This window comes from Pholcus phalangioides, unplaced genomic scaffold (assembly GCF_987345545.1).
Source record: "Pholcus phalangioides strain wild (caught in Gottingen) unplaced genomic scaffold, Ppha-v1.0 ptg000011l_1, whole genome shotgun sequence".
NCBI lineage: Eukaryota > Metazoa > Arthropoda > Arachnida > Araneae > Pholcidae > Pholcus > Pholcus phalangioides.
In genome coordinates, this window is record NW_028301604.1 from 20825694 (window position 1) to 20844064 (window position 18371).

At 35.4% G+C, this 18371-nt stretch overlaps 1 protein-coding gene across 2 annotated transcripts in view; it reads right to left on the reverse strand.

Annotated features, from left to right (window-relative positions):
• The window catches only part of LOC149080208 (uncharacterized), a 202286-nt gene that overhangs the window by 48594 nt on the left and 135321 nt on the right, over positions 1-18371 (reverse strand). For both annotated transcript variants that reach the window (XM_089239257.1, XM_089239256.1), the window contains exons 17-20: positions 10685-10805; positions 9798-9973; positions 9542-9717; positions 4392-4558 (exon numbers count right to left, since the gene is read on the reverse strand). In XM_089239257.1, coding sequence (XP_089095383.1) covers positions 4392-4558; positions 9542-9717; positions 9798-9973; positions 10685-10805 — 640 coding nt within the window. The remainder of the gene's footprint in view (positions 1-4391; positions 4559-9541; positions 9718-9797; positions 9974-10684; positions 10806-18371) is intronic.

Sequence of the window (18371 nt, forward strand, 5' to 3'; positions counted from 1 at the left end):
TTCGACCCTTTCTTTGAATATACGCTTTTGTACTCAGTTCACTTAATTTTTGTAATTTACAGATCCATGTTGTCTAGGTGACACCACCATAAAATAATTTAAATTTAAGTACTCGCATTCCATAAAATCATTAACCTCTCATAACACTTGTGGTAGTCTGAAATGTGAAGCAAATGCAGGGTGTCTACCAAATACCAAAATTTGGTGACTTTTCTGTGACCTTTTCTCATTTGCAGGGCTCTCACTAAAAAAATTTGAAAAAGTAGGATTTTTCAACAGACAACATTAATCATGGCATAAAAAACAAAAAATCCCTCGAATTTTTTTTTTTTTTGAAAAATTGTAAAATTAATTTTTTTTTTCATAGCACACTATTTGAGTATCCTGTAAGATTGACTCATAGCAAAATAACAAATGACTTCATCACGAAAAAAATGTTTTGGCCAAAATAGGGTCTTAGCAACCACAGATAATTCTTTTCTGCTCTCCTCGCAATATATATATATTACATTTTTGGGAGTCTAGTCCACAGTCCAGTCTGTCAACTCTCTTTGACAATACACATGACACATTATGAAAATATGTAAGTTTTTTAAAAATGAAGCTCTTTCGATACCACTTCCAAAAGTAAAATGTGTAAATTACAAGGTCCGAAATAAATAAGTCAAGGTGGACCAGATGGTTTGAACGCATTGTCCATCCCTTTTTAAAAAGGATTTGTTTATTTCAGTGGTCAGTGCCAGTGTAATCGTTTTTGACAAATGAAGCACCTTCATTTCTAGCTCTTTACTTGAGCATTGTAAATATTGTTTGTGCCTCTGCATGCCCTAAAAATACAGAAGAAAATTGAATGCTATTAGGTTTCATCAGTCACAAAACCTAGAATAGATCTATGTACCCAACTGTATTGTAATGCGAACTGTTGTTCCCCCTATACATAAAATGCGCACAATAATTTTGAACGATGAATGTTGGTTACTGTCCAAGACCATGAAGTAGTGAATACAAATTTTTTTTTTTTCAACCAGCCAGAAGTTTTTAATGACTACTCTACTCGTTGAACCTTGAAATTAAGCGAATGAAAAATTACTAAACCACCAAATGGTCCACATACACCCCGCCCTCCCCCCAAATAACCTTAAAAACAATACAAAAATAAAAATTTTGTTGGAAAAGTAGGACGAGTGGGAGTCCTGCATTTGCCAAAATGAACCATGCTGGACTGTTTTCTCACATCAGTTGTTCCCAAACTGTGAGTAGTGACCACCTGGGGGGGGGGTTTGGGTTAATAAAATAGGTCTTAATGAACAGGGGGAAACGAAAGTAAATTAACAAAGAAAGACCTGAATTTTATTTCAAATTTAAAGTTGATTTAAATACAACGCCCCATGGAAACTGGACCCTAAGGGCTCAAGACACATAAGCCCCCCCCCCCCGCAAAAGCATAAGTGGATACATGTTGTTTCCCTAACAAGGTGGGAGGGACTAATGTCCACCCTTTGCTCTTCTTCCTATGCCAATAAGTTTTTTTTAAATCAGGGATCGGAGAAATCGTCTTCATTGCTTCCCCCCCCCCCCCCGTATCCCCGCCTATGGCTTCAATCAACTTTGCAAAATCACCTAATCCCTCAGGTTATCATGAATATTCAATGCAATTCCTACCTACATATGCTATTGCGAATCATATATATGGACATCTGGCTACCCTAGACCCCCACCCCTCATCAATGCTTTTGACGTATCAGAATTTCTTTGCCACCTATGACAGAACTTTCCAAAGAAGCTCTGCAGGCCTACCCGCGCTCGTTAAAAATGCGTCCTGTGAATGCAAAACTACTGAACAAACACACTATTGATCGATATTAAATCGTGTGCACAACAACAGCATTGCGCTGCGACTCATAGTAATAGTGGGCTCAAAACATGGCAAAAGACCTGAATGACATTGAATGGAGCAAGGTGTGATTGATCGAGCAGTTTGTTCAGTCGGTTCAACGATCGGAGCCAACTGTTGAAATCGGCAGTTTGCCATCGGAATCAACACACATTCCAAAACAGGGATGTGTATCAGAATAAAATGCGGTCTTAATAGAATGTGCATGAACGACAGGCCCGTCATTTAGAGGGGGGGCAGGTATGTATTTTTGAAAGTATTGTAGTTTTACAACACAGGTATTATATTTTCAAAAGCCGGGGGGGGGGGGGGGGCTTTTGAAAATACACTAAAAATGGTATATTTATACACACAAATACATATATATATACATTGAGTACATGTGCTTTGCCCCCCCCCCCCTCGGAAAAAGTTGAAATGACGGCCCTAATGCACGAGCCCATTTCTTTACTGATTGCATTAACCTGTGCAGACAAAACGTACAAGCGCAAGTAAAATAAAAAAATTAAAAGAAATTTTTCTTCTATACGAGAGCCGAAACTGTAGTTTTAGGGTAAAAACATAGTCCAGCCAATTTTCCGATTCGAAGGAAAGCAACGTAAAGGGTTGATTCAGCCTGGGGACTCTAAATGAGATAATTCTCATTTTTGTTTTTTCACACTATAAATGCACGATACGGGGCCCGTGAAAAATTTGGCCTGAGCCCGCCTACGATCTCAACTTAGGGGGTCCCCCTACTGCAAGATGTGGGGGACCACTAGACCAGTGTTTCTCAACCTTTGGAATAGCGCGACATGGTTGATTTCTTTTTCTTGACTGGAAGACCTGGGCATACACAAGATTAATGGGAAATAAATGGGTAAAAATGAAGCAATAAACCACTCACGGCCCGTTTGGCGGATGCCAGGGCCTGACGGTTGATTAACACTGCACTAGACCAGCGGTTCTCAACCTTTTTGACTCGCGAAGCCCCGTAGGCCAATTTTTTAATTATTTATAAAAGTTACTGATTTACTTTTACTATTTAAAAATATTTACAATTATTTTTTTCAAATTTTAGTTTTTTTTAAATTTTCTTCGAGCAGCCGCGGAGCCCATGGAGAGTGCACAATGAGCCCCAAGGGCTCCGCGGAGCACCGGTTGAGAACCGCTGCACTAGACCAACCAAAGGCCCTTTCGAAGGATGGATTTCACATATTCCTGTTCCTATTCACATTTTTCGAAGTCCAATATTAGACGCTTGTTATTTGTTCTATTGTCATGCTTAGGTGTCAGTCTAGATCAGGCATCTTCAATCTGTTGCTCGCAAGCACTATGGTGCTCCCCAAAGTACCCAGAGTGCTTGATGCTCGTGTCCGATTTGGTGCTCACGAGCACTTGATCAATGTACCATTTAAACATCTTGTGCAAATTGCATTCAATCAAAATCATCCGGATTTTTCATGCATTCATATGTCAAACATGACGTAAGAGTGCTCTTCTTTTGATGATGAGTACACGCAGTGCTCACGACTGGAAAAGGGTTAAAGACCTCTGGATTGCAAGCTTATTACTGTATTCTAATGGTTCTCTTTTGTAATAAATAAATAAAAAAATAAAAAAATGGATGATAATTTTAAAAAAATTTCATGGGGGAAAAAATTGGTGCCCTTTCACCTGTCCCCCACAAGGATGCCCCCCTGGGACAATCACCATCATTGTTTTTTCATGCTATAAATTTACTACAGAGCCCCCTCCCTCCCCGCAGTGAAAACTCTGGCTTGCCCACCCCCCAAAGATCCAACAGCCCTGCTCAACGATTGGGGGGGGGGGAAAGATCATGTCCTTTCTATGGAAAAACAATATTGTTCCTAAGAGGAAGCCCTAATACCGTGGTCTATTATTAGGCTAATTCCTGTCTCCTCTAGGAATTATCACACGATCCTGAGAACACTACTTTAGGGGGAATATTACAGTTGTTGAAAGGTCCATACAAGCAAAGCAAGAAAAGTTCTTTTTGTTCATTTAGTCTAAATAGCTTTTTTGCCCCACCCATATATTGTCTGCCCCAATGTAGGGTGGCTACATATTGGCATTGTTCTTTTCTGTTGCTTTTCTGTCACCCTATCATCCCTCTGGGGCAAAAAAAAATAAATAAATAAAACCTGAGAGAGAAGAAATAAATATTGAATGCCATAGCTTCTCCAAAGCCTAGATTTTAAGGAAAAAAATTGGAAAAAAAGATCTCTGCAGAATCAAAAAAATCTGTGACCTTCACTCAATTTTTGGGACTTCTGTGACCTTTTTCTCATTCTGTGACTTTTCCGGGACTTCATGACTTTCCCGTGATGGTAGATACCCTGAAATATTGTGAATTTTCCAAAATATTTCAATTAAGAGAAATTATTAAGACAGTTATGTAAAATTTCTATTTTAAATAAGTAACCTACTGAAATCAAATTTTATAAAAGTGTGAATTATAATCAGCTACATGTAGAAAATAAGATAAAAATCTAACTTGATGGAACAGTGAGTTTCTGAACCATAACACCTTGTTTGAACAAGCTATTCATTAGAGAAGGGGAAGCTGTTATTGGTGTTGCTGTTGTTCCACCTCTACCAGTATTTCTAACAGCTTGTCCTGGCATGACTCGAACAGCAGTACCACCAACCCACTGGCAAGTTCTAAATGCAGATAAAAAAAAAATTCAAGCATTTTGTACATATTTTAAAACTGATTATTGTTATAAAAATAGATACTCTAACCTATAATTAGCATAACTTGCAAGTAATTTGAGTGACAAGCAAAAAAATGAGTGTTAACTCGTTAGCAAGTATTTAACTAATGAGCATAAAACACATGAGAAAAAGTTCACTCAATGAACCAAAGCTTCCGTGATTTAAACTCAAAACCAACAGCATTTACTCACTACACCATGTAATGTATTTCTCTTGAATACAAAACTTTTTTTTCTCCCTGCATAGAATATATCATGCTAATTTATTGACAAGTATCAATATTTTAGATATGGAAAAAAATGAACTAATTCTCTAGTATTTTATATAGGCACGTTTGACTTCAAGATATAAGAATCTTATGCTAATTACAAGGACAAATTTTGTAAATAAAATTATGGAATAAATGAATTAGTTATACAAGGTGTTCTGGTAATGGGCCGACAAACTCAAAGGGTTGTTAGTAGCCATCAAGAGGAACAAAAATTGCAATGGAACATGGTGTCGCAAATCACTTTGAGAGGGTGAAAATCGCAAATAACGCATGCAGGTTTTGACGTCATGCTGGAATGACAAAAAGTACAATAATAACTACATAAAGATTAATTTGATTAATTAATCAAATTGATTGATTAACACAAGAGCTGTTGGAAGTAGAGGCCGCTGATGTCATTGCACAGTCTACAACAATGTAAAAACAATTCCCAGGTTCCTCCCATAGTAGTCGATTGATCGTGGCGAAGGTAGTATGGTGTGGACAATGCCTCATCGGATATTGCTGTTGGTACATCCGCTGTGCTAAGCGCCCATTGCTATCTGCTTGACCGTAAATCACATGCATATCAGCACATTCCCATTTGTGTAGTCAGACATCACCATACTTATCGAAACAGACAACAAACTGCTACATGTGCTTACTACCACAATAGCGCTAATTTACGTCATCTGTAGCACATGATCCTACCCCAGCGCATGCATTTCGCGATGCTGCTTACGTCAGATATGGTGAGCGAGCCCACGAACACATTCAGTGATCAACTGACATCCACCTTTCGTCTCTTTTGGAATCATAGCCTGCACATTTTGCAATTTTCACCCTCTCAACATGGTTTTTTCCCTCTTGATGTCTACAAAAAACCCTCTGAGTTTGTCGGTCCATTAGCAGAACACCCTGTATACAGTGATCTCTTACTTATGTGGCGGTATAAGGGAACAATAAAAAAAAGATGCATAAGTGAATAAGCATTATTATGCTGTTAACGAAGTGCAGAAAATCATCTTATAGGTAAGAGGAAACATAAAAGTGAGAGATTACTGTATATTTGAGCCCTGATTTTACTATTCCCACATTACCAGGATTTCCCATTTTGTACCTAATTTGCTCCGGATCCGTTTGCAAATTTTGTCATGTACAGGGTGGTTATGTTTAAACTAAAAACAAATTTAATGATGTGTGATTATACATAATAGGCTGAAGAAAATAAACAAAAACAGAGTTCCCAGCAAAATTTGCTTGACCAAAGAAATATAATTCAAATACAAATACAACGCCACAACAGGCAAATTGCCCAATAAGGTGGCTGACTTAAGAACATCATGGATCCCCGAGCCATTTTTTGGAGGCCCTACCTACTACCACAAATGCACCCTCCCCCCGCGGAACCCCCCAACGAATCAGTACATGCGGGAATGTGCGTGTACGTGTAATGCAACCTGACGTAAAGTTTGTTTCTGTGTAATGTTTGTTATGTGTAGTGCTGCCATCTACCACCAGTTTTTCTAACTATGAGTGAAGTGCTATGATTGAATGATTCATCGTTGTAGGACTGTTGCTCTCTGTGACGAGACTTTTTAATGGGGAGATCGGCTCAAAATCTTTTCTTTCAAAATCTTTACCTTCCAAATTTCAAATTTTTCTTTTCAAGTTTGTTTTTTTCTCCCTTCACAGTTTTTCCTTGACTTTTATCAAATATTTGCATATTTCCTTGACTTTTGCCAAATATTTTACATTTTTCCTGACTTTCTCTGAGCCATTTTCCATTTCCCCGATTTCCACTGATTTTCCAGGTCACTAGGAACCTTGAAAAACCACAACAAAAATCAAAGTGAAACCCCAACACTTCATCAGTCCTTCATCCTATGAAACTAAATTTGGTGTAAGAGTTTGTTATTCAGAAAAATACTGTAACTACAAAAAAATTATGTGGGTGAATGAGGTTGATGTATAAAACTTCTTTCAACAGTGGCTATGTTGCAGGTTTGTGCAACCACCACTTTTAGTAGAGAGAAAAAATTATATTGACCTAGAATAATTTCATTTTTTCACAATCAATAGATTTCATTTAAAAAAGAAAAAAATAGTAAAAATCCATTCAAATACAACATCGAATAAATTCATGCAAGATCAAGATATACGTTTAAAACAATTTTCTTTCAAACAAATTATTGTAAAAGAAAAACAACAATGTTGTTAGCTTTAATGAGCCAGTGAAATCAAATTTACTCAAGCCAATTTTCCACCATGATGCACTACCATGAATGTGTTGCAGACGGACTAGCAAATTTGACCTTGAAATCTTTCTTGAGCATGCACACACAGTGAAAAGGAAAAGTTTTCTGCCCAGAGATGCCGCTGTACTCTAATTTATTTGAATTATTCAAAAAAATCTGGGTCCCTTTTAAATGAGAATGTGGGTCCCTCTCAAAAAATATTATCTTGAAAAAAAGTATGTCCCCTTCCAGAGCAGTGGACCATGTTCTGGGTAGGAAGAGTTTCTTTGTGAATCAAATAATTCATTTATAAAAACATGTTCTATCCAAAGGTTCATTTACTTTCATTGTCTACTCTAATAGGAAAAGCTTGCAAAGAAGCCCATTAACACTGAGAATTTAACATATGGAATGTAGCATATATAACAAATCTAAACCAAATATACAGTTGATCCCGCTTATAACGTTCCCATTTAGAAGGTTTTTCACTCAGTACAACTGATTTTCATGGTTCCAACTGTAAGTACTTTTTGTTAAGATTTCCTGTTTACGTTTTTTTTATGAAAGTTTTTTGAAAAACGTTATAAGCAGGATCCACTGTAATTAAAAGTTAGAGGCACCCATTTACATATTTACTAATAAAGCAATCTATAAATTCCCTTCTGATTGACTTTTCATTTCTTTAATAAAATCTGAGCTCTTTCAATAATATCTTCTGATTTAAATTTAAAGCAAATGAGATTTTCTCTCCCTTTTCTCAGTACACACTCTCTCAGACACTTATCTTCACTATTCAGAGAAGCAAGGACTTCATAGAAATCCTTGCAAAGCAATTTCCTGGTGGAGTGATTTTTTTTCCCCTCCCTGATGGGCTACCACTCTGATCTGTTGCCATTTAACTGCCACATATTTTCACACCTAAATATTGGAGCTATGTCAGATTTGTGTTGGTGAAAGTTAAATGTGTGTGCGCCCAGCATTTAGAGTGTTTTGTTATCAGTAAGTGGTGCCATCTATCTAGAGCCACAACTAGATACTTTCTCAAATAGGGCACGCACACATTTTGGCACCCTGTGTAATGTAGAATAAGCAGTTATAAAGGGTGAATTTGGCACCTCTTCTAGTCCAAAGCCGGGGGACACTAGATTCGCCTGCTCTCCCTCCCCACCATAGTTGCGGCCTTGCATCTATCCTCCAAATTGGTAATGCATGTATTTGAAATTTAATGTAGACATATTTGTGTTGTAGGTTTGTGTGATTGTCGTGGCATACACACAACCAGAGTTTTTTTAAAGGAATAGCCAACTCAAAATTGGAAAACCTTAGAAAATCGTATTTTTGGCTGATTACCACTGCACAATCGCGAGTTCCAAACCCAGATTTTAACTAAAAGCAAAATCTGGGGAGTATGAAGGCCCGAGCCCCGCCCCACAAAAATGAAAAATTAAAAAATATTTTTGTAGAAAATTAAAATATTGGAGAAAATAGTCTTATACTATGTTAATTTAAAATTCTTTTCGAGCGTTAGTGACCCTCAATTTCTGTGGAAGAAATCCTTCTGCCCCTCCAAAAGCAGATTCTGGGTACACATCAGTGATTTTTGTGATGAGATGCGGTGACTACCAAATAGCAGATAGATGACAAAACTGTATATTCAAGGTAGGTTGTTACAGATTCACATGGTGGTTTTTTTTCTGAACGATCTCGGAAAATGTTTTTCAACTCTCATTTTAGCACTCCAGTGGCATACTTAGGCCTATTCTATTATAAATGAATGGTGTTATTTACTTGTAACACATGGAATATAGATATGAAAATGATTTTTTATGTATGTATATGCATATAAAACATATAATATAATTTTTTTTCAAATATGAGAAGCATGTTCAATTAACCATTCAAAAAGTTTATTTAATAATTAAAATGGATTGAAGTGAAAAGTTTTTTTTCAGAATTTTTTTTTCTGCAACATCTTAATTGTTTTTACCACAGACACCTACTGCTTATTTCTTAGAAAAAAATTAAATACGTGGAGGAGGAAATATTGAGTGAGTTCTTAGAAAACAGCACATTCACTTGGCAAACATCCCAACATCAGTAAGTATAAGATGAATAAATAAAAGGTTGTAGTTAATACCATGACTCAATTTGTTCAATTAAAACTCATGATATTAATTGAGATAGGAGCTGAATCAGGATTTCAATATAATTTAGTGAATTCATCATTTAAGAATAATTTGAATTAAATTACAAGAATCACTGAAAGCAGACTGATATGCCATTTTCTTACACTTTGTTCTAGAAAGATGAACTTGTTTTTTTACCCTTTTCATTGTAGTCTTCAATTCAATACATGGAAATTAAAGAATTTCAGTTAAATTAAAAAAAAATTATGGCATACAATAAATAGAAAATCACCATTCCACAGAATAATCTACCTACTTGTTATTAATAACATATTGACCAGTATTTCCAGGCATATAGGTGTATGTTGCTCGGATATTTATCATATTAGCTCGTTTGGCCATTTCATAACTCTGTTTAGCAAGCCTTTTTTCTTGCTTGGTCAGTTTGAGATCTTTTCTGTCCAAAAGCAATGACTCATGCTCAAAGGGTTCCTAAATAAAATGCAAACTATTATACACACCATTTTTAATAAAAAAATTTAAAAAAATTATGGAATAAATTTTTGACTTACTTTGCTGAGACTTGAGCTCATCTTAGAAACCAAGTACTTCAATACATCATCAGTATAATTTTCTTCAAACTTGACTAGTTCTTGCACTGGCCCATCATCTTCATTGTCTTGAATTAATGTTGTAACATCTTTCCATGTGAAATTACTTTCTGGATTAAGCTCATCCACTACCCTATCTGTGTTGGCAAATGAAAGATAAAATTGACTTCAAAAAAAGTTTGCACAAACAAACTAAAAGAAAATTATAAAAAATTTCAAATGAATGCAGCATATAAAAATATTGCTTCTCTGCCTTTGGCTAATATCAAAGTGCAGTTAAAAGAAAGTGAATTTACAAATTTCAATGCTTGCCAATACATTAGGATCAAATACATTATCGAAAACATGTGATTTATATACGTCTTCTTTTTCAATGTTCCAAGATCAGTTTTACAAAGCCAAAACTAAGCTAACATTTACCAGGAATACTATCAATTGTAACAAAGCATTGCAGAAATTTATAACAGATGAGAAGATTTGTAGATAAGATTACAAAAATAATGATTTTAGATTGAAAACCAGTAAAACATTGTTATACATGTTATTAATTACTCCAAATTATTCATTATAAGTGATAAAAATAACATATGTAAAGTAATCCTGAATCCAAGAGACATAAAAACTGGATTACACATGAAACTTCATTATATCTGCATTCATCATAAGAGCTGGTCTGACTTATAATTGATCTATACTATATTTATTATCATAAAATTTTCAAGAAATATTTAAATACAATTGTCTTGTAATTTATAGATATCAGTGTGTATTAATTATATTGAATTTATATTTATAAATGTTACAAAAGATTTAACTTTTATCAATAATTAAATTATTGAAGAATTTACCTGACATTCCCTGCTTGTTCACTTGTCTATCATATATTCTTTTTTCCAAACTATTATCAGTAACAAGCCTGTAAATATGACACTGTTTTTTCTGTCCGTAGCGATAAATTCTGCAAACAGCCTGATAAAACATTTTAAAAAAAAAAGTGAAATATAATAACAAAATGTAAAAATTTTGAAATATTAAATTGACTTCTTATCAATATCAGCAGTATATTATATGTAGCACCTGAGTGGCATGGTGGTGAGATGCTCATTTAACATTGTGAAGGTTGCCATCAGGTCAAAGATTCAAACTGGTGGAAGAATATAGATAACAAGATATGTTCCCTATTGAGCTTGAGGCAATTAATAGATGGCGCCTTCATTTCCAACCCAACTTGTAAAAGGCAACAAATATCAGTACAGTGATATCTATAGAGCACATTGTTTGTACAGAAAAGTATATATAAGCACAACCAAAGGATCAATGTCAAGCAGAGTTAAAGAGCACTGGTGGAACTGTAGGTTCGGCCAAACAGATAAGTCTGCAGTACTGCAGGACACACCCTTATCTTTGACAACCCAATTAAATTCAAAGAAACCATGGTTCTATCTGGCAAAGACTATACTTCCTTTGATTATACCAAGTGACAATCCAAATTTTCAAACACTTCAACAGCTACAACAAGATTCAATAAAATTACAGAGATGTGAGACACTCTTTGTTCTGTGGCTAACATATGAAAGATGGTACCATTGAATGGCTCAGCTATTGCCCAAAGATGCCGCTGACGCGCGATAGCATGTCAAATACCAAAAATTTTGGAAACGGGTGAATAAAAATTTCGTTCGCACATCCCAAGAGGGATGCATAAGTATAGAGAGAAAAACCTCCCCAACTTTTTTCCCCTCTTTTTACCATCTATCATGATTGTGTGACCTTGAAAAAGCAGTTATACTACTTTGAGGTACAAATAAAGCATTTTACTGTATTGTATTATATTGATTGATTACACGCAGGTTGTTGAAAAATAACATGACAGGTATGTAGTTGTGTTCTTGAATGATGAGCCGTATATCGAATTTAAAAAAAAAATTTCAGTTTTTATTCCCCTGCGGGTATTTTCAACTCTGGTTACATACCGAAATTACGGTACTATTGCGGCTATTTACCGACATTCAAAGACAACATCTATGTGGCGTAAATTCATTTTGTTCCTACAAAATTACGAGTTTCTTGAAAAATCACGAAGGATTTTCAAACACCTCAAATTTTAAAAAAATTTCGAGATCATTAAGAAAAAAAAAAACAATCTGCAAAACTCTATCTTGAATATTCACAGTTTTGTCATCTAGCTGCTATGCAGTAGTCACCACTTTGCATCATGAAAATCATGGGTGTGTATTCAGAATCAGCTTTTGGAAGGGTACAAGGATTTATTCCATAGAAATTGTGGGTCACTAACACTCAAAAAAAGAATTTTAATTTAATAGATAGTATAAGAATTTTTTTTCAATATTTTAATTTTCTACAAAAATATTTGAAAATATTTTAAATTTTCGATCTCCTTCGTGCCCCCACACGATGGATGAGAGAATAATCATTTGGCCAAATACCGAATAATCAGCTAATGTTTTGGCCAAATACTGAATATTTGGCGGCATTAACTCAGGGATTTTTATTACCATGATACTGACAATCAAATTTAACAATGTTGTATTTTAATATTACTTACAGAATCAATTTTTTTTCAACACTTGCTACAATTCTACATCTAATTAAGAAAACATTTCAGCCAATATTTACTCTCAACTATAAATACGTCAAATTATGAATAATTTTCTTATTTTCCCCCCTTTAAATGTTCTTTGCCCCTTTTGCCTTTTTCAGTAGTTCAATATATATCTTATCTAGGTACATCCTTGAGTTAGCGAACTTGTATAATTCATGCTCACTTCCACCTTTTACTACGTGCAGTAGGATTCTATTCTCAGTTTCATGTTTTCACTCTGTCCTTATTCACCCGACATAACTATTTTCACAGAAAAGGATATATACCACACAAATTAACATATAATTATTAAATTTTAAATTTATGGGAAAAATTCCAGTTAACATAATTTTTAAAATTAGTTTGATGTACTTGGGATTTACACAGATATTTGGCTAAATACCTAAGCATTATTTGGCCAAAGGGTCAGATAGGCCGAATAGCAGCTGAATATTTGCCCCATCTCTACTCCATATCCCCTCCGAATTTTGCGTTTGGTGAAAATCCGGACTTGGAACCAGCAATTCTGAAGTGGTAATCAGCTAAAAATATGATTTTCTAAGGTTTTTGAATTTTGAGTTGGCTATTCCTTTGAAAAAAAAGCTCTGGTTGCCATGACAATCACAGACTCACCACACAAATGTGTGTATGTTACTGCCAAAGTATGAAGTCCAGCCAATTCATGACAGGGAAGGCCACTTTATGAATTGGGCAAGAGTTTTGGCCAAAGTCTGAACTGCATAAATGATTCGGAATTTGGCTAGTCATAGTCCGAAGTGGCCAGAGCTCCTGGACCAAAGCTTGACGTGCTGATGTAAGATGGCCTGGTAGGAGCCAAATACATTTTTTAAACTGCCAATGTGTGTCACTTACCTACATATAGCAGCTGTATTAGAAAAGCTCCAGTGATGAGAGAAAAAAAAAGTGAAATTTGAAAGAAAAACTAGAAAAATAATTAGTCAGCCCCCATATTTGCTGGGTCACGTTCCATAGGTGACCGCGAATATGGGAAATCTGTGAATAACCAAAACTATGGGTTCTTTTTCATCTCATATTTATTGAACAGTATGAGAAGAGCAGGGTGACACAGAGGTAGATCTAATGTAAAAGAGGGTGCAGCAATTGTTGGCAATGTTTCCTGAAAGAACATTGTGGTTTACATTGCATTTACTCCCTTTAAAAAATGCCTCAAACTTTTATCTGCTCAAACTCACTAACATTGAGTCCCATTTCTGATTTCATCCTCTAACATTATACTTAATTAAATCATATCTTTAAATCACCTTCCATAATGCTGTACAAATTCACGTGCTGAGTCCATATTTATCATTAACATATACTTTTTTGTATATTTGGAGTCAATATTAAGTCTATATTAAGCATTCATGTTAATATTATTCACATGTAATTTTTATAGCAACTCTACCGTTGCATGAGAATATTCTTTATTATTTATATTACAATTTTTAACACATTTTATTTTTTTTTTAATTATACTCTTTTTATTTGTAACTATAACCAATCTTCCTTGTTTTTTCCACATATATCTGAAAATATCACTGTACTATATTTTATAAACCTATTCATTGTAAAGCCAGTATGGAACATTCGTCTCCTTAGTTGCCAATAATATCATATAACATGTATTCACACAAATTGCAAAATAAATAATCTACTGCAGATTTGAACTTGCGAAGCCCTTCCGCTATGTTACTCATGGTGAACTTGCCTTCCACTTCTTTATCTTGATGTTCATCTGGTGCCGCTTCAGTTTCACGAGCAGTCAACGGCATTAATTCCTCCTCCGTCAGTGCTTCTGAATTGCTATTAATTAGCCATTCAACTTCTTTTACATCCATTTCATTGAAACCTCCACTCACTTGTTTCGCTAATGTGACAATGTCTTTTATAATGTCTTCAGTTGGCTCTCCAGAAATGATCATGTTCTGGAGCACACATTGTAGCTAAAAGTTAATAATCCGATGTAACTGTTTCTCTCTTAGGTGCTGCCACAGCTCTAGTGATGACAGTAATTTCATTAGCGAGCCATACAAAAATGAGCTATCCCAAACATGCACAACTCAAGTTTTGTAAACAAAACACATGAAGAATGACAATTTTTGTAACAGCAATGCATATCGCTTCCCGGTGATCGAACATGTCACTGGACCTGTAGAGCGTAACTCCTCGTAGAAGTAGGGACAGAGGATAAATGATGCAGTAAATCCACACCATGCCGTCACTTTTCGTGAATGCAATGGAACCTCTAAAGATAGCGTGCAGATTTTCTGGTTCCCAAATTCAGCAGTTGTGATTATTGACTGCACCATCCAAGTGGAAATGCACTTCGTCTGTCCAAAGGATATTCCAAGGCCATTCTGAATCTACCTCAATGCAAGCTAAAAACTGCAGCGACAACAGGAGACGAGCATCATAATCATGTGGAAGCAACCACTGCACAAGTGAAAGTTTGTACGGATAATATCAGAGGATATTCTGCATGATCTTATGGACAGTTGAACATGGCCTATCCAACCCGTCTGCTACACACCTGACACTCGCTACCACGAGAATTTGAAGCTCTGTCCTCTTCCACCTGAAGCAAAACCACCTATACTGCATCTATAGAAACAGGTTTTCTTCCTCTTTGAGGATGAACAGCCAACGATCCTGTGGTTTCAAATTTCATTATCATACTCCGAAAGTTTTAAACATTCATTGGACCTTTTCGAATCCTTTTCCAAGTCCAATATTTCCATAGAGCAGTTACTGCCTAATTGCTGTTTTGGCAAAGCAATTCAACCAAGAAAGAGCAATCTCGTAAGCTTATCATCATTGTGAGCAGCAAACACATTAAGAAACAAGATCTCTGCCAATGTTTCTAGGTTTTACAACAGGTGCTGTGTGTCATCACATAAATTTACATGTTTACTACAGGTATTTAGAGCGAAACGCCCTCCAGTGGCGCCATGTGCAACTAATTTTTTCCCCCCTGAAAAAAATTCCCATAACTTCATGAAGTCCTCCACAAAATTTCAAACCTTTCTGATGACTGGTTTTGCCTGTAGGCTACTTTAAAATAGGGTCTTTTAATTATGGACGCCTTGTATATGGTTAAAAATAGTAAAAACCTTGTGTATTTATATTATAGGTATTTACCAGTAAATACAGATATGCCAACATTGGCTTAAAGCTTGTCAGTAGTAATCAATGTTCAGCTTTGTCATGAGGGGGGCAATACTCCCCTAGGACAACATAATCATTGTACAATGAAAAATCACTCAAAAACTTAATTTTTTTTTACAATTCTAATTGAAAGTTCATTAAATACAGCATCTCATCGGCACTGAAACCTAGAATGCTCAGGCCACATGAGCCGCCACCCCCCCCCCGACACAACTACTGAGGTCGCCCTAAATTAATCAAATATTTTTAATGCAATCCCACCCTACATACTTCTTGCGGCAGGGATGGGATTGCTGTTGACTCTTTTCGGAGCAGTTTTGGAGCAGCAAATTTAGTGTTTCGGAGCAGCAATCTGTGAATTTGTAGCAGTGCGCAAAATCATTATTACCTTTGTAAAAAATGAAAATTTTTTGAACCGAGAAAATCAGATTATTGAGTTTTGAACATTTTAACCAGTTATAGGGTTCCGGTGTCTAAAAACTGGTTTTATATGTTTGATAAAACTTACATCCACTTGCAGGGACGTAAAAATTATAATTCAAGCTGGACGTAAAAAGAAAAAGTAAAAGTTTACAAATCAAAAAAATAAGCATACATTAAAAAAAAATTTTCATGACATTTTGTTGACACTGTTTCTGTTGACTCATGGCTCTGTTTTCCTCCTATTTCTCAAGAACACTACACATTTTTTCTTTCAGTGTTTTCAGACGAACTTGCCTACTTTTGATGTCTGCAAAGTATTTTCTCTTTATCCCCACTTCTAGCATTTTCTCTGCAGTGTTCAGCATAGTTTTTGATGATGAATTTCCAACTTCCTTTCTTTTGCTTTTAGTCTTTGATTCTCATCTGGTCGTGAAACTTTCTTATCAAAAGTTTTTGGTGCTGAAGTCTGTCTTGGTACTTCTAATGCGAACAGCTTTCACAGAAGATTGGCATCGACATCAATATCTTTAGCATTTTGAGAATGCTGTACATAAGAATTTATTTGCCTAATGCCATAGATCAAATCTTTCGATTGAAAGTATCAATGTTGCAGGAAATGTTTGTTTACACTAAAACCCCTCTCACAGTCTGCATTTCCATGTGGGCAAGAGATAATAAGGCTTTGACGAGCACAGGCAAAATTTTTAACTTTGCACTTATCCCCAATACTTATCTAACCTTTGATAACTCATCTGTATATCTTCACACTGCAGAGAAATCCATTCATCCAAAAGAACAGGGGTATCTGAAGGGCAAACAACTTGCAATAGCTTTGAAACAATGTACTTAATACATGATAAGGAAGAGTTTTCCAGTTGGAAAACGAGATGCAAACACTTCATTTTTTCCAGCATGGTGTTCTCAAAAGGTAAAACTTTGAGCAAGTGCTTGACAATTTAGCACCAGCATAAGTGATCTAGCACCTAATAGAAATTTTTTCTTGAGAACATTATGATTATTTTCTTGAGAACCCAGCTCAGCAAGATTGGATTCTATTTCAGCACCAACAACCACATTTCAACTCAACTTCTCACTGCTTTCTATAGCTAAATTCTGGAGCTCAGCAATTCTAACATTCTGAATATGTTCATATTTCAGGAAACGTTGCCATAATTTTTCTAACAAGAGCTCCTAGCTTGTCATACAAAACATGTATGAGGGGGGATCCTCTTTTTGAAATAATGTCAGAAAGCCATTGAAAAGTTCTGATGCTTCTTTCAGAAAAACACTTTCATCTGAAAGGACTTCCTGGATTTGATGCAGTCGAGATGAGTCTGATCCAGATCCCTTACTTCTGAATCAATGCTGAATTATTTCTTTCATTAATTCTGGAATTTTCCTTCATTAATTCTGGAATTTTCCTTCATTAATTCTGGAATTTTCCTTCATTAATTCTGGAATTCTCCTTCATTAATTCTGGAATTCTCCTTCATTAATTCTGGAATTCTTTTTGAATAATTCATGAATTATTTCCTTTATTATTTATTATTTCTTTCATTAATGCTGAAATTATATCTTTCATTAATGCTGAAATTATATCTTTCATTAATGCTGAAATTATATCTTTCATTAATGCTGAAATTATATCTTTCATTAATTATGGAATTATCTTTAATTAATGCTGGAATCATCACTTTCATTTATTTTGGAACTGAAATTATCTATTTCATTAATTCTAGAATTTTTCTGTCATTAATTCTGGAATTGTCTTTCATCAATGCTAAAATTAGCACTTTCATTAATTTTTGGAATTTTATTAATGCTAGAATTATATTCCATTAATACTGAAATTCTCTCTCTCATTAATTTTGGAATTATCTCATCGATGATGAAATTATTTCTTTCATTTATTGTTTTAAACTCCTATTTATGTCATAAGAAAATAACGGGGTGTTGTGTGTTTTCACCGAGTCACATGATCTTCCGGCGAATGATGTTACGGACGACGTTCTCAGCACTGCCAAGGCAAAGACCGCTGACGTCATACTCTCTCCAGCTCGATGGCACAAACCAAAGCTGTATTAAAAATCTGAACTTTTTTTAGCTTGAAATTCGGTTTTTTAATCAATCTGAGACAACACAGGTTTTCGGAATCTGAAATACGGATGCACTATGTTTGCACCAAAGTGGCTCAAGATTAATCTTTAAGATCTTTAATACAGCTTTGGTTTGTACCATCAAGCTGGAGGGAGTATGACGTCAGTGGTCTTTGCCTTGGCAGTGCTGAGAACGTCGTCCGCAACATCATTCAAATACACAGTGCA